The following is a 27,068-nucleotide window of genomic DNA, read 5'->3' as shown; positions in this document are numbered from 1 at the left end:
CTTTGTGGTTATTTTTTTAACTGTTGCTGTTACTATATACAGTATCTTTCAATTATCTGTTATAAGTTCAATTGGGTGAATACACCTTATGTTGTGGCTGGATCTGATCTTCCAACTGTTGACCCTCCCACTGAAGGAAGAGGCCAGGAGTCAAGCGGCGTGCAAGCGTACACATGCCCCCAACCACAGTATTCATCCTGCGGCCAGTGATGCGCGTGCACATGCTATCAGAAGGACGCCAATGCTGGAACCCAGGAGCGTAAGTATGACATCGGGCCCATATGCAATTCACTTTTTCCCCTGAGCTTTCTCCAAGGTGATATTTTTCAATTTGTCAATAAAATGCCTTTTAAAGGGACTCTGAGCTCTAAATAAAAACGAAATTGGTACTCACCTGGGGCTTCCTGCAGCCCACCGTAGGTCAGGAGGTCCTACAGCATCCATCTGGCTCTTCTCCCAGGCCTTGCCTCAGAAATGGCTCCCCGGCGGCTCCCGGCGACACTGGGCCCGAGTGTCGGGCTCCTTATCCTGAAACATCACGTCTGTCGTCACCACGCCGGCCGCCTCGCGTCATCACAGCGGCCGCCGTGACAGTACTGCGCATGCGCGATGAAACCGTGCATGCGCAGTACTGTCACAACGGCCGCCATGATGACGCGAGGCAGCCGGCGTGGTCCCAAATTGGCAATACTTCCTTTCCAGAATATATAAAATTAAACTATTTTCCTTAAAATCATATTTTCTCAAATATGTTGTTTTGCTGATTAAAAAAACAATTTCTGTTTACCTGCTACTATCTGCTAAATAAGCAGTACTTTCCAGTTACAGCACCGGGGTTGGGAGTAAAGATGAGATGAAAGACTATTATCATTCAAGTCTCTGAAAGCAATTCAATGAAAGGTGTGCTGTTAATTTACTAGTCATCTAGTGACTTCATGAATGGCAGATGTGTCATTCATCAAAGCTCACTCCTCAGTATAAAAAGTTATGTGTATGACTTCCATCACTACAGCTGGTAAGTAGATTCATAAAATCTATGATTTGTAGTGTAACTGAAACTATATGACAACATAGGACATCCTGATGAAATTGGAAAATAAAACCGAAAGATACAGAAAACAAATATCTCAGTCCTAAGCCAGGATTTTTGTTATAGCTTTAGAGTGAACATTGATTTAACCCCCTCATCTCATTGCTTACTTCTCTTACTCTTTTCTTTTGGGGAAAATTTTCCTCACTTCTGTCCCAATGACAACATAGAAAATAAAAGTATGAATAAATGTATCCAACAAGGACAAAGATAATTTAATCTACACACACACACACACACACACACACACACACACACACACACACACACACACACACACACACACACACACACACACACACACACACACACACACACACACACACACACACACACACACACACACACACACACACACACACACACACACACACACACTGTTTTTAGAATGGAGGCTTGTATCCTCTAGCTAAATTTGAGTTCATTTGTTTTCCCCCTGGTGACATTTTCCTCACTTCTCATCCCAGTGACACACACACTGCCAGCAGTCAAGCCCTGGCTGAACAATTAAAATGAGGAAATTCAATCAAATAGCAATGACAGCCAGACAGGGATCATAAGACAAGACACATAAAATTTATACCGTGCTTTACTTCTGACGGACTCAAAACGTATCAGGGCTGCGGCCATTTAGGCGCTCTCAATGGAAGACCAGGATCATTAAAGAGTATTGCCAAAAGACTCATTACTGTTTAACCGATTGGCTTTAGCCAGGGTTTTTGAATCCTGGACAAAGACTCAAGCCCTCCATGCTCCATTTGAAAAATACCGCTTAAAGCAAACCTAAGGCAAGGGTAATGGAGGGGAGGGGGGGGGGGGGTGGGTCGCTTTCAGGTTTTGTTGAGGTTTTCGCTATTCAGGTTTTGAAAAGACAACTGAGAGATCTGGGCTCTGACTCTCTTCTGGTTTGGTGGTAGTGCTGTCCTACCATCTAATATTAGTACACTTGTGTTGAGTTATTTATTGGCAATTGTCAAATTTCTCTTGCTGATCTCGCTGACAGGCGAGAGCAATCCATTCTTTTTTGTTACAAGTAAGAACTACAAGTTAAAGAGACTCCGTAACAAAAATTGCTTTTTTATCATCCTACAAGTTCCAAAAGCTATTCTAATGTGTTCTGGCTTACTGCAGCACTTTCTACTAACACAGTCTCTGTAATAAATCAATGTATCTTTCCCCTGTCAGACTTGTCGGCCTGTGTCTGGAAGGCTGCCAAGTTCTTCAGTGTTGTGGTTCTGCTATGAACTCCCCTTTATGCACACTGCCTGTGTGTTATTTAGGATTAGAGCAGCTTCTCTCTTCTCTCTCTTATCTTTTACAAGCTGGATAAATTGTCCTCTGAGCTGGCTGGGCTTTCACATACTGAGGAATTACAAACAAGGGCAAAGCTGTTTGCAGGAAGAAAAGAGCAGCCTGAAACTTCAGTGCATGGGGGAAAGAAACACACAAATGATCTCTTGAGATTCAAAAGGAAGGCTGTATACAGCCTGCTTGTGTATGGATGTATTTTCTATGTGTGGACATACTGTACATCAACCTACTTCCTGTTTTGGTGGCCATTTTGTTTGTTTACAAACAAGCTTTTTAAAACTGTTTTTAACCACTTTTAATGTGGCGAGGAGCGGCGAAATTGTGACAGAGGGTAATAGGAGATGTCCCCTAACGCACTGGTATGTTTACTTTTGAGCGATTTTAACAATACAGATTCTCTTTAAGGTATATAAGAGTGATAGTCATGAGACTGCTGTTGTAGAGACGCTGGGGGACATTTATCAAGAGTGTCTGAGACAAACTATTGGTAGGTTTTCAGAAATCCATGCAGAACGGTCTCAGACATCTTAAGAAATGACTAGATAGTGCAGTTTCCTTCTAAAACTGTTGTCAAATAGGAGTTAGGAAGGTCTCTTAGACAGTGCAGTGTATGAGGGAAATAGGTGTTGTTGATGTAACCAACACATCTGCTGTATTGATACTGGCAGGCTCTAAGTGAGAAATTCAGCAAGGGGGAGGAACCCTTCACAAATCATGCCTAGCCTGCAATGCTGCACTATCCGTAGAACTGCTATAAAGCACTTTTTAATCTGCAACAGTTTAGGGATGGATTCGCACTTTTCTTAACTGTAGTGCAGCTCTAGAAATTCACGCTAAACTACAGCTGTTACATAGTATTTAAGAAGTTTCTTATTATCATGCAGAACTGCCCCATCTGCTGATTAGAACTGTTTAAGAAGAAAACACCTGTCAGTAATGCTGTAATAAATGTGGACCACTGTTCAATATATTAGGTTCTAAACAGGTTTGAAACAAGGAAGGGCATATGTAGAAGTTGCAGAAAGAGAGTCTAAGAAAGTAATAGACAGAGTGTATGTATCTCCCATTTTCTCCTATCTGCACTGCCATTTTCATCTTCGCCAGGATTTTCTCTCCTCCCTGAGACAGGTGCTCATTTGCTACTTAGGAAGCTTTTATAACCAAAAAAGGATTTTTGAAAGTTGATAACTACAGAAGGCCTGCCCTTTACTCTATTACTCAAAGTGAATGAAAAATATAAGTGAATCATCCCATAATAGCTGCAGTTGGTAGTTCATTTAGAAAAAGGTAGGTTATTTTGTTAGTCCATTATAAAAAAAATTTTTAATATAATTTTAAAAGAGATAGTAACCACCTTTCCATCTTATGTAAAAGATACAAAGGAAGTCTTAGAAACCTTTGACACTTTGGCTGAATGGAGCAGGGCATTGTGCTCTTTATTGATGTGGAATCCCTTTAGTCATCGATACTGCATTAAGCCAGTGTGGATGCTGCTGTATTCTTTTTGAGACTTAATGGTACTCTACTCTACATCCAAATGAGGGGAAGAGAAAACAACCGGTGAAACTAGCTGCCCGATATGCCACTACCTGCCACCAACTGAGAAGAACATGATACCCCATGAACTGTACAACCCTTATACTGCCCCCTATACCCAATATCACATGCCCCCTAGTGGCCGGACTGCTCAATGCCTTCCAATCTATTCCAACCCACAGACCGTCCAACCTGGTGGATGCAATCGATGGGCTGAAACCACTGGAATTCGGCAACAGACAGGCTAGGAGGAAGCGTGTGAGCTACAAGAATACAAACTACACACTATTTCAGGGTACAAAGCTGCCACCACCTCTGTAGAGGACAGAGGACCTATTCACACTAATTCTAAGACCTGCAAATAAAACGGTTAGAACACACTATTCTGACTATAACGAACCATACTTCAGGTAGCGTATCTTCAGAAGCTAGGATTCTTACTGGTTGGCTGAATACGCACAATGTCTGAGACAGACTGGCCCTATAGGTATAAAGAGAAGGTAGAGGTATACCTCAGTAAATAACTAATTAGTTGCATCACAAACGCCCAAGTATAGGGGCGGATGTCAATGGTGCACTTTCTTAATAGGGGTAGCACAAGCAGCACCTGTGGGGGTCCTGGCTGATCCCCCCCACTCAGCGTAGCAGGGTGGGGTGTAGCTATCCCACAGATGCAAGGTGTGGTGCACCACAACAGCAGAGGAGGTAAGGGGCTATGAACTAACTACCTACGGCCAGATAGTACTGGCCAGGGTAGAGCCCAACAGTACTGCCCAACTCCCCTGTGTCAAAAATCAAAAGGTGGATGACAGAGAGCAACGTGACCCCTGGTGCAAAGTGCTGTACAATTAAAACCTTTATATGAACATATTTCGCCCTCTAACAGGGCTTCCTCAGAAGGTGCTATACAAAATGTACATTATTTACAACAATGGTGAATAAAATATCTACACAGAGCCCCCCATCATCAACCCTCAAAGCTTAAAGAGAATCTGTATTGTTAAAATCGCACAAAAGTAAACATACCAGTGTGTTAGGGGACATCTCCTATTACCCTCTGTCACAATTTCGCCGCTCCCCGCCGCATTAAAAGTAGTTAAAAACAGTTTTAAAAAGTTGGTTTATATACAAACAAAATGGCCACCAAAACAGGAAGTAGATTGATGTACAATATGTCCACACATAGAAAATACATCCATACACAAGCAGGCTGTATACAGCTTTCCTTTTGAATCTCAAAAGATCATTTGTGTGTTTACCTTCTGTCCCCTTCTTCTCTCATGCACTGAACATTACAGACTTCCTGCAGACAGCTTTGAATGTGCCTGTGTTTGTAATTCGCTACTTTCACAGCCTAACAGAGGAGGATTTTTATCCAGCTCTCTTCTATCACTGATAAGATAGCAGAGAAGCTGCTGGCTTATGTAAATAAAACACACACTGGAGTGTGCATAGAGGACAGACACAGGCCGACAAGTCTGACAGGGGAAAGATACATTGATTTATTACAGAGACGGTGATAGTACAAAGTGCTGCAGTGAGCCAGAACAGATTAGAATAGGTTTAGGAACTTGTAGGATGGTAGAAAAAACGTTCTAATTTTTGTTACAGAGTCACTTTAAGTCAAAGCTGAGTTTGCCTCGTCAGGCAGCTGTTTATAAATATGGTGGAACAGGAAATGAGCACCGCCCTATTCCTGGGGCGTGTCCCCCATCCTCAGGCCACAACAAAGCGGCGGCACCCTAAAGAAAGGGATCCATTCAATACCTGTTGGTGCCCACCCGCTGTGGGTAGGGATGTTGTGGCCAGTACCCACTCTGATCGCTCCGATCACCCCCTAGCCCGCCGCCATCAGGCCTGGAACTGTCGCCCGGGGAATGTGGTGTATATCACCACCGCCCATTTCCGCCCAGCGTATGTATCTGGCGTCGGGTGTAGGCATGGTAACAGGTTTCAATGCGTCATTCCTGTCATATCCGGTTTTAGTTCTGTAGCCACGGCGACGGAATGCCGCCCTCCCATTGGTGCACGCGTGCACTGTGGCGTACAGATCCGCCTCCAGTGCACAATACACGGGGGCGGTCTGGTCGCCATGGCTACGCTACGTTCACCCGGCTGAATCCTGTGGTATACAGGTCCGCCTCCAGTGCATAATACACGGAGGCAGTCTGGTTGCTATGGCTGCGCAACGCTCACCCGGCTAGATCCAGGCACAGTGCGTGATGGCGCCACAGTTGTATACAAAATATGACACGCATCCTGTAATGCAGTGTATGCTGTATCGTATACTGGCAGAAAATGGGCATACTGACATAGTATAGGCATGCGGACATAGTGTCATGCACATAAGAAGCACAGATGCTGCGGCGCATGCACCCTGTAACTACTGGGGTGCGTAAGGGGGTGCTCGGGGGGGGGGGAGGGGGGAAAAGGAGAAGAGGGGGGGAGAGTAAGTGCTGAACTGTTCACCAATAAACAGTAGTGGAGAATTCGGGGGGCTGTATGGAATATGGGCAAAGCAGATATATCAAACGACACCTACGACAAGAACATTCAGGCAAGGGAAAATAAAGGTAGCTGAGTGGTCAACCCTATTCCTTTTGCATATGTGCACACCTCCTGTGCCCCGCGGGGGGGGGGGGGGCACAGGGAGCACACACATGAGTGTTAGAGAAAACATGCTAGATTAAAATCTTCATTCAAGCCCTTGGGGGCAATGGTCTCCAGGCGAAATATCCACTCAGATTCAATCTGTGTCAATTTACGATCAAAGTTTCCGCCCCTCTTGTCCTTTTTCCAACATTGAATACCCCAGAATGAAATGTCAAAACGGCGACCACTATGACGCTCATTCATGTGTCTCGCGAACGGGGTGCTGCTCTTATGTGTGATGTTGCCCACATGTTCAAGCACCCTTTCTTTGAATTGTCTCGTGGTTTTACCTATGTACCAAAGATTGCAAGGACATTTGGCTCCATAATCAACTCCTCGTGTCTCACAGTTGATGAATGATTTGATTTCAAAGGTTCTGCCACTATGTGGAGCTGTGAAGTTTTTTATGGTGGGTATGTATTTACATGCCTTACACCGACCGCATCTAAAGGACCCCATAGGTTTGGGGGGTAGCCATGTGTTAATTGGTGTGGAGATATTGGAAAAGGTACTTTGTACAAGCATATCTCGAAGGTTTGCCGACCTTCTGTATGTAATTGCTGGGAGAGAGGGCAGATGTTTAATAAGGTCCTTATCTTTTTGTAGAATAGGCCAATAATGTTTAATGATGTCAAACACAGCATGGGAGTGTTCAGTAAAGGTGCCAATAAGCCTGGGTGTGTTGACCTGTTGTCCAGCACTAGGATTGGCGGGACTAGCCCCATGTGGTGATCTCTTTTTATCGCCCAATGTTTCAATCCTGGGTGTATGTAAAGCTCTCCTGTATGCAGTGTCTATCACCTGTTCGGGAAAACCGCGTTGGCGAAATCGATTATATAGGAAGTTGCATTCCTTTTTGAAGGCACCCTCAGTCGAACAGTTTCTCCTAGCTCGTAGGAACTGGCCCACCGGTATGCTCCGTCGTAAAGAGCTAGGATGGGAGCTTTCCCACTTCAACAATGCATTAGTCGAAATGGGTTTCCGATAAATTTCCGTATCAATACATCCATTGTCATTAATGGTTATTTTCAGGTCAAGGAAGTTAATCGTTCTTTGATGGATTTCATGGGTGAATTTCATCCCTATTTGGTTGTCATTCAGGATGCTCACAAAATCCTGAAAGACAGAGACAGGCCCCTCCCACAGTATTAACACATCTTCAATGAACCTGCCCCAATATAAGATGTGGGACGTGAAGAATAACATCATCTGTAAAGACGATGCGATCCTCCCACCAACCCAGGAACAGATTGGCATAGGACGGTGCGCACGCCGTTCCCATTGCACTGCCCCTGAGTTGGTGGTACAGGCGCCCCCCAAACATGAAAACATTGTGTGTCAGGATAAATTCGAGCAGTTTGAGAAGTAACTTGTTATGTTCATGTAGGTGCTGTCCCCTTGTATCTAGGAAAAAATTAACAGCATCTAGGCCCAAACGGTGGTCTATACTGCTATAGAGGGCTTCAACATCGAGGCTTGCCAGACAGGTGCCGGAGGGTACCTTCATGTCCTGCAGCCTAAGTAGTACATCTTTTGTATCTTTCAGGTAAGATGGAAGTGTTTCCACAAACGGTCTCAGAAATTTGTCTACATATTGGCTTGTAGTATCAGTCACGTTATCCCTGCCTGAAACAATCGGTCTGCCTGGGGGAGGGGAGACGTTTTTGTGAATCTTGGGCAGAGCATAGAACACTGATAATACTGGAAATTCAGTGGATCTATAGAGCCTGGTATAATCGTCAATATCCAGGCAGCCTCTATCTCTCCCTTCTTTCAGAATGTCCCTCAACAACTCACAGTGTACTTTGAGAGGATTGTCTCTCATGATCGCATATTGTTCTCGATTATTCAATATCGTGAGGCACATTGATTCATACATTTCCCTGTCCAATACAACAACGTTACCACCCTTATCTGCGGGCTTAATGATTAGACGACTGTCACTTTTTAATAGATTCAGGGCCTGCCTTTCCTCTCGAGTGAGGTTGTCACGTACCGGGATACCAGCTGTATTATTTTCTAATGTACGTAGAGCACGTGTCACCATGTCCACAAATGTGTGGATTTGAGGATATTGGTTAATCGATGGGCAGAATGTACTTTTTGGCTTCACCCCACTAGGTGGTGCTAGAGTCATCGTACCCCCTTCATTTTCATTCAAAAGTTCTTGTAGGGCCACAAGTGCCTCCCTTTCATTAGAAGCACTTTTTTTTATCCTTAGCATCTTTGTTCTCAAACATCTTAATAAGTGTCAGTTTCCTGGCAAACAAGTGTACATCCTTGGTCCAGTCAAATGCATTGAATCTGGTGGTTGGTACAAAAGTGAGTCCCTTAGTCAGTAAGGAAATCTGAGTCAAAGTTAGGGTGACAGAGGAGAGGTTCACTACCCTCAATTCATCTAAACTACCCTGTGCAGGGTCAATAGAACTCGCATTATCCCCTTCTACCACTGATGGTTCGGTCTGCCCCTCCACCTGCCCGTGTAGCCCCATTGTTGTCTGTTTCTCAGAGTTTTGATATGTTCCTTTGTTTTTCCTGTATGGGGATCTTGATCTTGTTCCTCTACACATATTGATTTGGGATTGGTAGGGGTTCGGTCTAAAAAACCAGGCTGTTTGTCTCTAGGTGGGTTTCTAGGTTGTTTTCTAGGTTTATATTGACCAGGTTTTCTTTTATCACGTGGTCGCACACGGGTATGAGAAATTGAGGTGTTCGATTCGCTACCAGATTGTGTATCTGTCTCTCCACTGGCCTGTTCACTGTCTTGTGGTTGAGGTTGTGTCTTAATAGCCCATGAATACACTTTGTTAGTTTTAAAGTCCTGGCTATCTCTCATAAATTTCTTATGCTTCCTACTCTTAACTTCCTCTGTCAGTGCCTCAACCTTCCTCTGTAATCTCGACTCAAATTTTTCAGTCAGGATGTCCTGACAGCTCAAGCAGTACTTTTTGTTCTTGTAAGAGTTTGTCCCTTATTTTGTCTGAATATTTTAGTTCGTAGTCATATAGATAGCGCATCTGGTCAAGTGTTTGTTTGGTTTTCAATTCCTCCCAGCCTTTAATAAAGTCCACATCATCTGTATGTGAATTAGGTTTGGTGAGGATACGCAGACCCCTGACCGTAATCTGTTCCTTTAAGTAGATTTTATAAGAGGCCACCTCCCAGGAGGAACGTGTGAAGTCTTTGTAGGTTTTAAATATATCTGCAAAGACAGGTTCTATATCAGTGTCATTGTGTTCTTGATCTGATTCGCCCACATCACCATCAGCCCTAACCTGAAAGGTCTCCTTAGCCTCTTCAATAAGGGACTCGATGGATGGTAGGCCCTCAGATAAGTAGGCCATACCACTATAATGAGGGTGTTCGGCACACCAAAGATCAATGAAAAATCAAACACTAGCCGGAAGGGATGATACCAGGGAAAATAAAACACGCACAATGTCTGAGACAGACTGGCCCTATAGGTATAAAGAGAAGGTAGAGGTATACCTCAGTAAATAACTAATTAGTTGCATCACAAACGCCCAAGTATAGGGGCGGATGTCAATGGTGCACTTTCTTAATAGGGGTAGCACAAGCAGCACCTGTGGGGGTCCTGGCTGATCCCCCCCACTCAGCGTAGCAGGGTGGGGTGTAGCTATCCCACAGATGCAAGGTGCGGTGCACCACAACAGCAGAGGAGGTAAGAGGCTATGAACTAACTACCTACGGCCAGATAGTACTGGCCAGGGTAGAGCCCAACAGTACTGCCCAACTCCCCTGTGTCAAAAATCAAAAGGTGGATGACAGAGAGCAACGTGACCCCTGGTGCAAAGTGCTGTACAATTAAAACCTTTATATGAACATATTTCGCCCTCTAACAGGGCTACCTCAGAAGGTGCTATACAAAATGTACATTATTTACAACAATGGTGAATAAAATATCTACACAGAGCCCCCCATCATCAACCCTCAAAGCTTAAGTCAAAGCTGAGTTTGCCTCGTCAGGCAGCTGTTTATAAATATGGTGGAACAGGAAATGAGCACCGCCCTATTCCTGGGGCGTGTCCCCCATCCTCAGGCCACAACAAAGCGGCGGCACCCTAAAGAAAGGGATCCATTCAATACCTGTTAGTGCCCACCCGCAGTGGGTAGGGATGTTGTGGCCAGTACCCACTCTGATCGCTCCGATCACCCCCTAGCCCGCCACCATCAGGCCTGGAACTGTCGCCGGTGAATGTGGTGTATATCACCACCGCCCACTTCCGCCCGGCGTATGTATCTGGCGTCGGGTGTAGGCATGGTAACAGGTTTCAATGCGTCATTCCTGTCATATCCGGCTCTAGTTCTGTAGCTACGGCGACGGAATGCCGCCCTCCCATTGGTGCACGCGTGCACTGTGGCGTACAGGTCCGCCTCCAGTGCACAATACACGGGGGCGGTCTGGTCGCCATGGCTACGCTACGCTCACCCGGCTGAATCCTGTGGTATACAGGTCCGCCTCCAGTGCATAATACACGGAGGCGGTCTGGTTGCTATGGCTGCGCAACGCTCACCCGGCTAGATCCAGGCACAGTGCGTGATGGCGCCACAGTTGTATACAAAATATGACATGCATCCTGCAATGCAGTGTATGCTGTACCGTATACTGGTAGAAAATGGGCATACGGACATAGTATAGGCATGCGGACATAGTGTCATGCACATAAGAAGTTCAGGTGCTGCGGCGCATGCACCCTGTAACTACTGGTAGTAGTTACATAGTGGAGCGCAGCGTGACCAAGCGTCCAGGAGGACGCGAAACGGCCGTCGCTAGGCCCATCTCACTCCCACACTCCCACCTCCATTACTGACGGACAACCTACGGAAGTACAGATAAGTCTGCTATAATGAATAAGACATGAAACATGCAACACAGACAAATTTTGCACTATACTGTAACTGCACTGGCTTTTGCTCATATGCAATAAATGCACAAGTTTGGACGGATGATGCACGCTCTCTGCTCTTTAGTTTACAACTACTGGGGTGCGTAAGGGGGTGCTCGGGTGGGGGGGAGGGGGGAAAAGGAGAAGGGGGGGGAGAGTAAGTGCTGAACTGTTCACCAATAAACAGTAGTGGAGAATTCGGGGGGCTGTATGGAATATGGGCAAAGCAGATATATCAAACGACACCTAGCATGTTTTCTCTAACACTCATGTGTGTGCTCCCTGTGCCCCCCCCCCCCCCCCCGGGGCACAGGAGGTGTGCACATATGCAATAGGGATAGGGTTGACCACTCAGCTACCTTTATTTTCCCTTGCCTGAATGTTCTTGTCGTAGGTGTCGTTTGATATATCTGCTTTGCCCATATTCCATACAGCCCCCCGAATTCTCCACTACTGTTTATTGGTGAACAGTTCAGCACTTACTCTCCCCCCCCCTTCTCCTTTCCCCCCCGAGCACCCCCCCCCCCGGAGCACCCCCTTACGCACCCCAGTAGTTACAGAGTGCATGCGCCGCAGCACCTGTGCTTCTTATGTGTATGACACTATGTCCGCATGCCTATACTATGTCAGTATGCCCATTTTCTGCCAGTATACGATACAGCATACACTGCATTGCAGGATGCGTGTCATATTTTGTATACAACTGTGGCGCCATCACGCACTGTGCCTGGATCTAGCCGGGTGAGCGTTGCGCAGCCATAGCAACCAGACCGCCTCCGTGTATTATGCACTGGAGGCGGACCTGTATACCACAGGATTCAGCCGGGTGAGCGTAGCGTAGCCATGGCGACCAGACCGCCCCCGTGTATTGTGCACTGGAGGCGGATCTGTACGCCACAGTGCACGCGTGCACCAATGGGAGGGCGGCATTCCGTCGCCGTGGCTACAGAACTAGAGCCGGATATGACAGGAATGATGCATTGAAACCTGTTACCATGCCTACACCCGACGCCAGATACATACGCCGGGCGGAAGTGGGCGGTGGTGATATACACCACCTTCACCAGCGACAGTTCCAGGCCTGATGGCGGCGGGCTAGGGGGTGATCGGAGCGATCAGAGTGGGTACTGGCCACAACATCCCTACCCACAGCGGGTGGGCACCAACAGGTATTGAATGGATCCCTTTCTTTAGGGTGCCGCCGCTTTGTTGTGGCCTGAGGATGGGGGACACGCCCCAGGAATAGGGCGGTGCTCATTTCCTGTTCCACCATATTTATAAACAGCTGCCTGATGAGGCAAACTCAGCTTTGACTTAAGCTTTGAGGGTTGATGATGGGGGGCTCTGTGTAGATATTTTATTCACCATTGTTGTAAATAATGTACATTTTGTATAGCACCTTCTGAGGAAGCCCTGTTAGAGGGCGAAATATGTTCATATAAAGGTTTTAATTGTACAGCACTTTGCACCAGGGGTCACGTTGCTCTCTGTCATCCACCTTTTGATTTTTGACACAGGGGAGTTGGGCAGTACTGTTGGGCTCTACCCTGGCCAGTACTATCTGGCCGTAGGTAGTTAGTTCATAGCCCCTTACCTCCTCTGCTGTTGTGGTGCACCGCACCTTGCATCTGTGGGATAGCTACACCCCACCCTGCTACGCTGAGTGTGGGGGATCAGCCAGGACCCCCACAGGTGCTGCTTGTGCTACCCCTATTAAGGGAGTGCACCATTGACATCCGCCCCTATACTTGGGCGTTTGTGATGCAACTAATTAGTTATTTACTGAGGTATACCTCTACCTTCTCTTTATACCTATAGGGCCAGTCTGTCTCAGACATTGTGCGTGTTTTATTTTCCCTGGTATCATCCCTTTCGGCTAGTGTTTGGTTGGCTGAATAGTAGGGTGCAGCTGAGAAAAGTAATTGACTTAAAGTCTTTTATTAATAAATGCAATTTAAATAATTAATATGTACAAAAAAATGTTAAAAGTAACAATTAGAGAGAAGAGTAACCCAGTGTAAAATAAAAAGGGAAAAACTAAACGAAAATGGATACTTAAAGTTAGAAAAATTATGTTTGTTTGTGGAAGCAAGTTAAAGTCCTTTGTTCCAGATTTAAGGAAACACGGGAACTAACATTACGGTCCTCCAGCTGGTTTCGATCAGATGGAAAATGGGAGAACTCCTCCTCCCAGCATTCACCTTGATTTTATTGAAGCTAGTTTTGGGGTGGGACAAAGCCTGCCCCTTCAGGTTTACAAACCAATCACAGTCCATCTCCTTGGAGGAAAATTTTAGGTTTAAACTTTAGAACACTGTAATTCAAAAACGATAAATACCATATTTGTGCTGATAACAGATTTATACATAGTGGGTCTGGGGAATTTCCCAGAGACCAAGGACCACTAGTCTAGCCCAATTAGTTGCAGCAAAATGAATATCTCGGCTTTGGAAAGAGCAATGAACTTCCACGATATCTTAAAACGTGTGCAATTTCATCTGCACTTGAGTGTGGTATTACTGTAGAGATAGTTGGTGGCATTCTGTTACAATCTTACCAAAAAATGACTGGGTGTATTACCAACATGGGCAGCTCACAGTAGGAAGTCATGCTGTGGCCAGAGCCAAGATGTCTGCGAGACCCTAGTTTCTGAATAGGCCCCCTTGCTGTGGGATTCCTGACTTATCCCTTTGTAGGAGGCCATGTGTGTGTGTGTGTAATGGTCTTTTCCAGGTAACTGTTATAAGGTTAATTACCCTGTCTGAGTTGTTAAAGATACATTTGAAAAGGTCTATCTTGGTTAAACAACCTGAATAGCCAGGTTTCAAAAACACAAGGTCAACAAATACCATTAACCCCAAGTGATTTGCATTCTGCTATAACCACACTTACAGTGGGGATTGTACCGTTAATCACAATCGGTGCAGAAATCCGATTGCTATTGCGGTTTTTCACGGCTCGTCCATGACACCCCCCCCCCCCTCTTGTGGACTGTAAATCCCAGCCGCGCTGCGCAGAACTGTCATGCCGGCCAGCATGATGATGCGTAGCGACCGGTGTGATGACGTGGAGCGTCACCGTTCAGAAAGTGTTTTCTCGACACTCGGCCTGGGTGTGGCCGGTAATGAAGTTGCCAGCAGGACCAGGAGAGGAGCCAGGAGGACGCCGGGGGACCTCACAGCCTACGGTGGGCTGGAGGAAGCCCCAGGTAAGTTCATTTTTATCTACTGTTCATGGTCCCTTTAAAGGAGAAAATTACAGAAATTATTGTGGTGGAATTCTGTTTAAAAATTTTATTTACCTGTTTTCTGTACTAATCCTCTGTCTTTAATAGTGTCTGAATTACTGATCCACACTGAATGTGTACACCTTAGTTTTAATGTCATCCTTGCTCCACTGGCTATTGTGTGTTGCACATCACTCTGAAAAGTTCAGCCAGACAGCAACACAAATGGTACATTTTTTGAAAGAGGATAACAATTTCATCCTACATGTTTTTTTTAGCTTTCCGTTTATTTGCTAGAGCAATTCAATGTATTTGTTAGAACAATTCTAAACTGCATATAGTTAAATAATCAATGGTCACTGCTGTTTTTTGACCTAAACAGATTAACTTCAGTGAGAGAGTGCAAGAGTGACACCTGCAGGATTATATCAAACTCTATAGCTTTGCTCGAAAAAAGAGGCCTATTCTGAACAAATGCTTATGAGCTTAGGAAGAATACTTACTTAGCCCTAGAAGTCCTAAAGGAATGTAATAAGATTAAAAGGAGGGGTGGAACTGAAGCTGAATTTTGATGCAAAATTATATCCTCAATCTCTTTCAGTGTAACCCAACTAAAACCTTTTTGCTAACCCATGATAGAATAAATGTTCTTTTGTAAGCTTCTGATTGATCCAAACTCAATAGAAAAAAATTCAAAATCATAAACTGAAATGTTAACTAATTAAAGTGATCCTGTATTCAGAGCCCAGGAGAGCTGTGTTAGTAACAATGAGAATACATGGTCAATGAGATATTAATAGTTGAGTTGATGCAAAATAGTATATTAATATTATGGAAATGCATGCAGCTCAAATGTTTAAATGAATTACTATGTTTAATTAAAATAATCAATTACTAGGTGAAAATGGTCCAGTTCCAAGCTTTATAAATGTGCATATAATTAACATACAGTAATAAAAAATTGACATCAACTCAAAAATATTAACACCTGACTGACCATCTCTATCAATAAGTAATATTACAACCTCACCATTATGTTGATTTACAGCACGCTACTACAAGATTGCTTGGATTCAATTTGCTGTTTTTCTTAATTCATATTTTTTTTAGTTAATATTAATATTATATGGCCAGTTCACCAAAATAAAAATTAATTGCACATTACTGTAGAATTGTGGTAAACCTTGCTAAAAATATCTCTTTTGTGGGCAGTCCTTTCCATGGATCCTGAACATAATATGCACATTTAATCACATCAGGAGGATAACCAGTAACAACTTGTTTTGTGGACAATCCACTTTTTCAACAACTGACTACACTGAATTCTCACAAATGTTACATAGTACACCCATTAAAATTCACCTGCTAAAAAATGAAGGATTGAAATGTTGGGGGGATTCTGATTGTCTTCATCAGCATGCTAACACATGAGGAGAGGTCAGATATGGCAAACTGGCCTTCCGAAATATTTATAATGACATAGTGGATACCATTTACTAAAGTCACAATGAGCTGTGATCTTTGAGAGTGGCTACATTGAGAGTAGTTGTCCTATTTAGTAAAAATGCTCTAAAATGAATAAACTGTCTTTTGAAGCATCAGCATTTATTTCTTTAATTTAACAAAATGACATTTTTTAAATATCACTGTGACACATCTATTTCAAGAGTTTATTTTTTGTAATTCTTGGTTTTAACCACTTCAGGACCAAATGAATTTTCACATATCAGCACTGCTCCCATTCATTCGCCAATTACTTTATTACTAATAATGACACCTAAATGATCTATATATTGTTTTTTTTTTCAGGACAAATTAGCCTTTTAGTGTGTGATAATTTTGTTTAGTAATTACCTTATTTTCAATGCATTTTTAAGGGACAAATAGAGAAGAAATCCTGAAAAACACACTATTTCTCCATTTACATCCATTATAGCTTTACAATAAACAGTCCTAACTATAAGTTAAACCCACTAATTTTATTTGCTTATTCATCCTGGTTATAACAACATTTAGATTATGTTCCTAGCACAATGTATGGTGACAATATTTTATTTGAAAATAAAGGTGTGTTTTTTCTGTTTTTCTGTTTTGTTTTCTGATTGTACACTATTGATGATTATAAGAACTTATTTGCAAAAATAATAGTAATATACCCTCATGGCATACATATTTAAAAAACCAAGTTTCTAAGGTAACAATATATGTTGTTTCTTTCATATTCTGTCGCTTTGCTTTCATTTTACAAGTATTTTATTTTGGTACAGCATATGCAAAAATTTAATTGCCTTGTAACGATTGTGGAACTTTCTCCGTGATCAGCGCACAACGCGTGCGCTGACACGGCGGAAATCCTCCACAAGCGTGTAGTTGCAGGCACCCAGCGAAAGGTGCTGCGCACCTGTAGAGGGAAATTCCTGTCGGCAGATGGCGCTGGGGAGTGCAGAGGAACCAATCCTCTGTACCTCCACAAATGCCAGACAGGAATTGTACGAAGCGCAGAACGCAATCGCAAGAGAGGCGATTGCGAATGAGAACGAGCAAAGGGACAGGTTGTATGTGTGTGTGCGCCAATCCAGTCGCCACCCCGCGACCGCGCACACACAACAGCAGATATGAAATAGGAACGCGATCGCGAGAGGTGCGATTGCCAGACGTGACACAAGGCAGATCAGGACAGAATACGAGGGTAGCAAAGGCACAGTAAATAATACAATGAGAAGATGCGGAAAACAACAAACGCTAGCTAACCGCGAACACCGCACTCATTCGCAACAGTGCACGCGGTTATGCGCGGTCTCCACGTGATAAGCACAATAGAGACAAGCACGCCCAACTAACCATCGACAGACAAACACGAAACAGAGGATGCGAACGCTTAACGGTTACCTCACCGAGCCTCCAGCAAGCGGTCGTAGCAGATAAGACAGACACACGAAAACAGGGACAAGCGAGAGATAGGATCCACAGCCCTAGCGAAAAGTGGCTAGCGCGATCCAGGTACAGAGTAGCAGAACAGAAGGATCCCCAGTGCTAGCGAAAAGTAGCTAGCGCGATCCCAGGAGACAGAACAGAAGGATCCCCAGCGCTAGCGAAAAGTAGCTAGCGCGATCCCAGGAGACAGAACAGAAAGATCCCCAGCGCTAGCAAAAAGTAGCTAGTGCGATCCCAGGAGACAGAACAGAAGAGATAGCTGGTAGCAACCGCTGCACCAGCTACACTCCAAGAACAGAGATCAGAACCATTTCCTGTCAACCACCATAGGGACAGGACAATGGCAACAGGCAAGACAAGACAGAACAGGCAATACAGATAATACAATCCTAACTGCACTAGGGAAATCTGCATAGCGCAGTTTCAGGAATTACTCTAAGCTGATGTTCAAACAGAGAGCAAGGCTGACACCCCACCAGGAGTGTTACATAGGATGAAATCCTTATGAACAGCGAAGCATTGTGGGAAAGACATAGTACTTATAGTACACGCCTCCAATGAATGTGGCCAGGCAATTTGCATGACAACGTATGCAAATTCCTCTGCAAGCTCAAGCTGCAAAACTGACAGAAGCTCTTCTTTCCAGAGTCCTGCAGCATGCAAATCAAAACAATGGTCAAAAAGCTGCCTGCCTGCACAGGCAGCTGAGCAAATCATCACAGTACCCCCCCCCCCCCCTCCAGGGTCGAATTCCAGACGACCCTCAAAACTGCTATTAGCAACAGACTCAAACTGAAGACTCATGAAGGTCAGGACAGCCCGACAAGGTCCAATTCCAGAGTCAGTCCACCCAAAACCGACCTCATCGGAAACAGAAGCCACCGAAACATGCCCATCAGTACTACCAGTCTCAGTATAACACCCATCAGGACTGTGAACGCCAGAGAAGAAGCCATCGACACCCTCCAGACAATACCCACCACCTTCCAAGGAGCGTCCGAAAATACCAAACCTGCCACAATACCTGTTCGAAGTGTCCCTTACAACACAAAAGCCACCGTTGATCTTATCCAGTGTACCAAGCAAAATTTCTCCCGGAATCTCCCAGAACCTTTTGAAGCTCCACAGAGATCCCAAGAGGGCAGAACAATCACCAGGCTCACATGGAGAATTACCAAGAACCCCCATGGAACCAATGACAATTCCGGATTCAGAATTACGAGGACACCCATCAAGATCAAGACTTTCAGGGACCACTTCTGGGCATGCAAGCAGGCAGGCCATATCAGAGCATGTCTCCACCAAGGAAGCATCTGAGTACGCTGGTAACCGAGGCACACTTGGGCTTTCTGGGTCACAGAGCACCTCGGGGTACACTAGTACAGGAGAAACCTCAGGACATGTCGGGGAACTGCCAACCTCAGAGTCCGGCACGACAAGACCAAAACCAGTACCGGACAGAGAATCATCATGAGTGAAGGTCACAGGCACTGGACTTTCAAAAGAAGACTCGGATACAAATTCAGAAATTTCTGTGACAATAATATCATCATTGACTACATATGAGTGAAGCTCCATCAGAGCTGAAAAGGTAGCCAGCAAGGCAGCAATGCCTACGGAAGAGGGTAACACCTCAGAAGGACTTGGGGGGCAGGAGACATCTCCTACAAGTTCTGCACCCTTTGGGAGGAACTCGGAGACCTCCAGAACATCAAACAAGACCTCAGGAACATCATTTTTCAAGTTTTCTAAAAAGGATTCTGTACTATCCATGTTACAAGGCAAAACTGGAACTTTATTTTGAGAACAGGGCAGATGTCCCAGGGAAGGTTCCACCATAAACTGAGACTGAATTTCATCATCATGAGTGGAACATACAGGAATATTCACTGAACCACACACTGACTCCCTAACTTTAATTTCGCTGCACCCAGAATTCTGCGTAGCAGTCAAACTAGCTTGCAACTCCAAAACTGCAGAAAGACAGGTAAAAATAGCAGCAATACCTAGACGAGCCTCTAGGGGCAGGGCAGGAGATATTGTACAAGGCAATATTGACTCATCCAGAGTACAGGGTGGAGAGTCAGAACTTTCTTCAAAGGAAGAAAGGGACTCCCAAATGTCAGTGTGATTGGACATCATTTTGTTATTCATGGTACAGGGCAGGCTCAGAGAAACCCTCTCTGGACCCAGCAAAGACGCTTCAGAGTCAGATTCGCAAAACCAAAGTGCTGTCTCACTCTTAGACTCGGCTAACGATGTCGAATCCGAGGAGACAGAGCGCAAAATTTGCGAATCCAAGATCGCTTTAGGTTGTGAAACTGACGCTTCCCTAGCGCAAATCTCCGCGATCTGCGGAGCAGACTGCAAGGCATCTAGGACCGAAACACTGGAGCAACTGTCCCCAGGCAACGGGCCCTTACAGGTGTGAACAGGGTGGGACAGAGACTCATCTGCAGAAGAAATAGTGACATCAACAGGACAAACTTTATTAGGCATATTAAATTTACTTTTGACGCTGCATAGTCGAGAAACTTTCCCCATAGCAGGGTCACAGACAGAAGATCTCAAAGATCTGTTACTAAATGACAAAGGATCCCACACATCCTTGAGGAAACCGGCAGACTCATGCCGATCACAATCTGCAGGAACATCCGAGAAACAGGCATCAGATTGCACAGATTCAAACTGCACACTGTCAGGATAGAATCCTTCAGGATTCGCACAGGAGTCAACCACAGCGGCACACTCATTCATTTCAGATTGCACAAAGTCAAGACTCTCATGCCTTACCCCAGAAAGGCAGGAACAATCATCCGACAACGATGTCTCTTTATTGGAATCAATTGGTTGGTGTGTGTGCAACTCATCCAAAATCGTTTGCCATACATAGATCACCAGATCCACATCATCCTTGTCACATTCATCGGAATCAATCAGAAGGTACATTGAATCGAGACAAGCATTCAAGACATTTTCGCTTTTTGCGATGTAAAAATCGCAAAAGGCTTTCCAATCAAAATCGAATTCTTCCAGCAAGGCCCCAATATCCCAGGAAGCAAATGGGGGTTCAAACAGGCCAGTATCCAGATAATCTCCATAGGGGTGGAGTTCAGGAACAAGAACAGATTTTTTAACTGCTTTAATATAGTGTGCGATCCTACCTACAGCAGGATCCACATAAGCTTTGGATTGGGGCAAAAAACCTGGAGATTGAACAACATCATTACAAACATCAATAGGGAGTGTTTTATTCCGATGCTTGCGTTTTTTAGTTTTTCTCTTTTTAGCCACTTTGCATGTCTGCTGTTTAAAACCTGAAGTGGCAACAGACACATTGAACTGATTGTCATACTGAAAAGTTTTGCATGGAAGGGAAAGATCAGCAGACTTATCAGCAGCTACACACTCAATCAGAGCAGGTGGTAAGCCAGGCAGTTTAAACCAGTGAGAGAATATCACTGCAAGCAGCTGATACAGATCACCATTCCAAGAATTGATTTTTAACAAATCATATGCCCAGGTGAACAAATCGTCTTTTAAGAGCACATAGGAAAACAGAAGAGCCGACGTGGACGGATCAGAAATCTGAAAGGTGGGATTCAGACAAAACCTCACACATTCAGAAAGAAATTCCGCCTTGGTCTCTGAATTTAGCCTTTTAAAGCTCTTAAAGACACAGGACCCAAACTCGACAAAATCGTACAAATCAGAAATTCCGTCTACACTGGGGTTTTGGGTTGGGCTGTTCATACTGTAACGATTGTGGAACTTTCTCCGTGATCAGCGCACAACGCGTGCGCTGACACGGCGGAAATCCTCCACAAGCGTGTAGTTGCAGGCACCCAGCAAAAGGTGCTGCGCACCTGTAGAGGGAAATTCCTGTCGGCAGATGGCGCTGGGGAGTGCAGAGGAACCAATCCTCTGTACCTCCACAAATGCCAGACAGGAATTGTACGAAGCGCAGAACGCAATCGCAAGAAAGGCGATTGCGAATGAGAACGAGCAAAGGGACAGGTTGTATGTGTGTGCGCCAATCCAGTCGCCACCCCGCGACCGCGCACACACAACAGCAGATATGAAATAGGAATGCGATCGCGAGAGGTGCGATCGCCAGACGTGACACAAGGCAGATCAGGACAGAATACGAGGGTAGCAAAGGCACAGTAAATAATACAATGAGAAGATGCGGAAAACAACAAACGCTAGCTAACCGCGAACACCGCACTCATTCGCAACAGTGCGCGCGGTTATGCGCGGTCTCCACGTGATAAGCACAATAGAGACAAGCACGCCCAACTAACCATCGACAGACAAACACGAAACAGAGGACGCGAACGCTTAACGGTTACCTCACCGAGCCTCCAGCAAGCGGTCGTAGCAGATAAGACAGACACACGAAAACAGGGACAAGCGAGAGATAGGATCCACAGCCCTAGCGAAAAGTGGCTAGCGCGATCCAGGTACAGAGTAGCAGAACAGAAGGATCCCCAGCGCTAGCGAAAAGTAGCTAGCGCGATCCCAGGAGACAGAACAGAAGGATCCCCAGCGCTAGCGAAAAGTAGGTAGCGCGATCCCAGGAGACAGAACAGAAGGATCCCCAGCGCTAGCAAAAAGTAGCTAGTGCGATCCCAGGAGACAGAACAGAAGAGATAGCTGGTAGCAACCGCTGCACCAGCTATACTCCAAGAACAGAGATCAGAACCATTTCCTGTCAACCACCATAGGGACAGGACAATGGCAACAGGCAAGACAAGACAGAACAGGCAATACAGATTAGGGCTGAGCTCTCGGATTCCGAATTTTGAGTTTGCCATCGGAATTTGGCAGTTCCGAGTAAGCACTCGAAACTCGAAAATTCTGCAATTCCGAGTACCGAATTCGTGTTTACATTGAAGTCAATTGTGCTAAATTCCGTGGTGAATTGTGAAACCCCCTTACATGCTATCATCACCAAATTTGGCATGTATATTAAGCAGATGAGTAGGAACATGGTAAAAAAATTTATTTTTTTTTGTGAAAACAGCTTATAGTTTTTGAAATAAACGATTTTAAAGTTTCATAGGAAAAATGATTTTTAAACTGTGTAAAATGACACTGCTGCAGAGCAGGTTACTGCATTCCGAGTTCTGTATACATATTGTATACATTTCATGAAAACAGACAGCGTGGGGTCCCCCCTCCCAAGCCTCCTTAACCCCTTGTCCCCCATGCAGGCTGGGATAGCCAGAATGCAGAGCCCCGGCCACGTGGGGCTTCGCACCCTGGGCTATACCAGCCCGCATGGTCCATGGTATGGGGGGGCTCTGGAGGAGAGGGGCGGCCAACCTCCCCCTCTCCCCCAGAGCCCTTGTCCAATCCATGGACAAGGGGCTCTTCCCCACCTCCGGTGCCCCAGGAGGAGGTGGGGGCCGCCGACGTCCTGGGGGGCTCATGGTGCCATCCGGGGTTCCCCTTTAACAAGCGGACCCCGGAAGCCGCCCCCTCCCCAGGAGAAATGAGTATAGGGGTACACGGTACCCCTTACCCATTTCAGCAGAGTTAAAAAAAAGAAATAAAAACATGACAACGAAAAAAGTCCTTTATTGTTCTAAATTAACCAGGGATACTTACCTTGGGATAATCTCACGCCAGTAACCTCAGGAGTGGTCCCACGCCAGTATCCTCTTAGGACATCTCACCACCCTCCCACACTGACGAACTCCCACCACTGAATGGTCACAGTCAGCCTCTGCATCTGTATAGCAGAGGCTGAGAACACGAAAATGTTGCCTTTAAAACAAGAAATTTCGGCAAACAGTGATGCAATCAAAATGGCCACTGGGAAATCCCCGATCGCTGGAGGCCACACTAGAGTGGCGAAACCAGTGATTTTTCACATAGATGGTGGGTCCAGGTGACCAGAGCAGGAGGTGCCCTAATCCCCTGGACCCACCCATTCATGTGAAATAACGCGTATTCTGACACTCTGAGGTGGCCTCCGGGGAACGGGGATTCCCCAGCAGCCATTTTGTTTATGACACTGTTTGCCGAAAATTCTTGTTTTAGCAAACAATTTTCGTGTTTCTAGTTTATGCAATACAGATTGCAGAGGCTGTCTACAGCCATTCATCCCCAGGAGTTCTGCAGGATCGGCAGGCGCGCGGGACCTCCTAAGAGAATAGAGGGAAGCACAGCGCAGGAAGGTGGGAAAGTGGGCACAGAGCGGCGGGGAGGGGGGGAAGCCTCCCCTCCCTCACCTAGGGCCCCCCCCCCCTTGCGCACTCCCCCCCCACCTCCAGAATTTCAGCCAGCCAGCGGAATGGCTTACCGAGAGCGATAGCTCTGTGTGCCGCTGGTCTGGTATTCTGCATTGACACTGTCCAATCACGCTCTCGCAGTACTGCCTGTGAGAGCGTAATTGGACAATGCAATGCAGGAGACCAGACCAGCAGCGGCACACAGAGCTCTTCTCTCGGTAAGTGATTCCCGCTCGCTGCCGCTGCTGGCTGCAATTTTGGAGAGGGAGCACGGAAGGTTGACCCTAGGTGAGGGAGGGGGGAAGGCTTCCACTCCTCCCCGCCACTCTGTGCCCACTGCCCCCCCTTCCAGCATGGGGGCCCCCACTAACTGGTGACCTGCCTACCTAAACTGGGGACACTTATAGACCTGGTTATATCTATACTGGGGACACCTATATACCTGCCTACCTAAACTTGGAAACTTGGCAGCGAGCGGGAATCACTTACCGAGAGAAGAGCTCTGTGTGCCGCTGCTGGTCTGGTCTCCTGCATTGCATTGTCCAATTACGCTCTCACAGGAAGTACTGCGAGAGCGTGATTGGACAGTGTCAGTGCAGAATACCAGACCAGCGGCACACAGAGCTATCGCTCTCGGTAAGCCGTTCCGCTGGCTGGCTGAAATTCTGGAGGTGGGGGGGGGGAGTGCGCAAGGGGGGGGCCCTAGGTGAGGGAGGGGAGGCTTCCCCCCCTCCCCGCCGCTCTGTGCCCACTTTCCCACCTTCCTGCGCTGTGCCCCCCTCTATCCTCTTAGGAGATCCCGCGCACCTGCCGATCCTGCAGAACTCCTGGGGATGAATGACTGTAGACAGCCTCTGCAATCTGTATTGCATAAGCTAGAAACACGAAAATTGTTTGCTAAAACAAGAATTTTCGGCAAACAGTGTCATAAACAAAATGGCTGCTGGGGAATCCCCGTTCCCCGGAGGCCACCTCAGAGTGTCAGAATACGCGTTATTTCACATGAATGGGTGGGTCCAGGGGATTAGGGCACCTCCTGCTCTGGTCACCTGGACCCACCATCTATGTGAAAAATCACTGGTTTCGCCACTCTAGTGTGGCCTCCAGCGATCGGGGATTTCCCAGTGGCCATTTTGATTGCATCACTGTTTGCCGAAATTTCTTGTTTTAAAGGCAACATTTTCGTGTTCTCAGCCTCTGCTATACAGATGCAGAGGCTGACTGTGACCATTCAGTGGTGGGAGTTCGTCAGTGTGGGAGGGAGGTGGGATGTCATAAGAGGATACTGGCGTGGGACCACTCCTGAGGTTACTGGCGTGAGATTATTGCAAGGTAAGTATCCCTGGTTAATTTAGAACAATAAAGGACTTTTTTCGTTGTCGTGTTTTTATTTCTTTTTTTAACTCTACTGAAATCGGTAAGTGGTACCGTGTACCCCTATACTAATTTCTCCTGGGGAGGGGGCGGCTTCCAGGGGCCGCTTGTTAAAGGGGAATCCCGGATGGCACCATGAACCCCCCAGGACGTCGGCGGCCCCCACCTCCTCCTGGGGCACCGGAGGTGGGGAAGAGCCCCTTGTCCATGGATTGGACAAGGGCTCTGGGGGAGAGGGGGAGGTTGGCCGCCCCTCTCCTCCAGAGCCCCCCCATAGCATGGACCATGCGGGCTGGTATAGCTCAGGGTGCGAAGCCCCACGTGGCCGGGACTCCGCATTCTGGCTATCCCAGCCTGCATGGGGACAAGGGGTTAAGGAGGCTTGGGAGGGGGGACCCCACACTGTCTGTTTTCATGAAATGTATACAATATGTATACAGAACTCGGAATACAGTAACCTGCTCTGCAGCAGTGTCATTTTACACAGTTTAAAAAACATTTTTCTTATGAAACTTTGAAATCGATTTGCTCAAAAACTATAAGCTCTTTTCACAAAATTTTTTTTTACCATGTTCCTACTCATCTGCTTAACATACATGCCAAATTTAGTGATGATGGCATGTACGGGGGCTTTACAATTAACCGCAGAAGTTAACACTATTTAATTCAATAGAAATGCACTCGGAACACGAAAATTCGGAACACGAAACTCGGTTTTCGCATGCGGTACACGAAATTTCGACGAAATCGGAATTTAGCTGTTCCGATCAGCCCTAATACAGATAATACAATCCTAACTGCACTAGGGAAATCTGCCTAGCGCAGATTCAGGAATTACTCTAAGCTGATGTTCAAACAGAGAGCAAGGCTGACACCCCACCAGGAGTGTTACATAGGACGAAATCCTTATGAACAGCGAAGCATTGTGGGAAAGACATAGTACTTATAGTACACGCCTCCAATGAATGTGGCCAGGCAATTTGCATGACAACGTATGCAAATTCCTCTGCAAGCACAAGCTGCAAAACTGACAGAAGCTCTTCTTTCCAGAGTCCTGCAGCATGCAAATCAAAACAATGGTCAAAAAGCTGCCTGCACAGGCAGCTGAGCAAATCATCACATGCCTTTGATTCAGTTTGCGACTAAAAAGAATACACAAGACATGGGCCTCAACCCTAAAACTTTCTTAACTCTATTCTAGTACTTTTCACGGTTAAAATGTTACTACATATGTCTCTTGTAGTTTTGCTAAAACTTTCCCAAATTTCATCATAATTTAGAAAATTACATTTTTATGTTTGATTGAGTTTGTTCGTACCTATTTTTTAGGTGATGTGTGTCCAAGCTTTAAGACACAACAAAATGTATTCTACAACTCATCTTGGTTAAAAATGATACCATATGTTCCTCATTTAGTAACAAAGAGATGGTGCACTCTCCACAAATACACTGGATGTTTATAAACGTCCAGTTGTCATTCAATGGTTAAGCAATTCTACCCAGTACATTACTATTGCTTTTACTTATATACTGCCAACCTCTTCCATTACTATTGTTTTTACTTATATACTGCCAACCTCTTCCATTGCCATTGTAAAGAATACAGGAGCTAGAAATTAGGTACCTTTCTGTCCTGCACCCTCACATATTTCAGTTAATGCAAGGGAAGGTAAAAAAAATCCTTTACAAGGTTAACCTTTAAAGGGAAAAAACAATAACAAATACAACAACAACAAATAACATTTGTAGAGCGCTTTTTTCCCATAGGACTCAAAGCGCATAAGCATGGCTCAGACCAT

General features: G+C 45.6%; 1 protein-coding gene across 1 annotated transcript in view; it reads left to right on the top strand.

Moving 5' to 3' along the window:
* Window positions 1-7,741, top strand: part of LOC137526123 (piggyBac transposable element-derived protein 4-like) — a 52,523-nt gene extending 44,782 nt beyond the window's left edge. The window contains exon 2 of the mRNA XM_068247343.1: window positions 7,622-7,741. Coding sequence (XP_068103444.1) covers window positions 7,622-7,741 — 120 coding nt within the window. The remainder of the gene's footprint in view (window positions 1-7,621) is intronic.
* Window positions 7,742-27,068: the final 19,327 nt, after the last annotated feature.

This window comes from Hyperolius riggenbachi, chromosome 7 (assembly GCF_040937935.1).
Source record: "Hyperolius riggenbachi isolate aHypRig1 chromosome 7, aHypRig1.pri, whole genome shotgun sequence".
Classification (NCBI taxonomy): domain Eukaryota; kingdom Metazoa; phylum Chordata; class Amphibia; order Anura; family Hyperoliidae; genus Hyperolius; species Hyperolius riggenbachi.
This window is presented reverse-complemented; position numbering and strand designations above follow the sequence as displayed.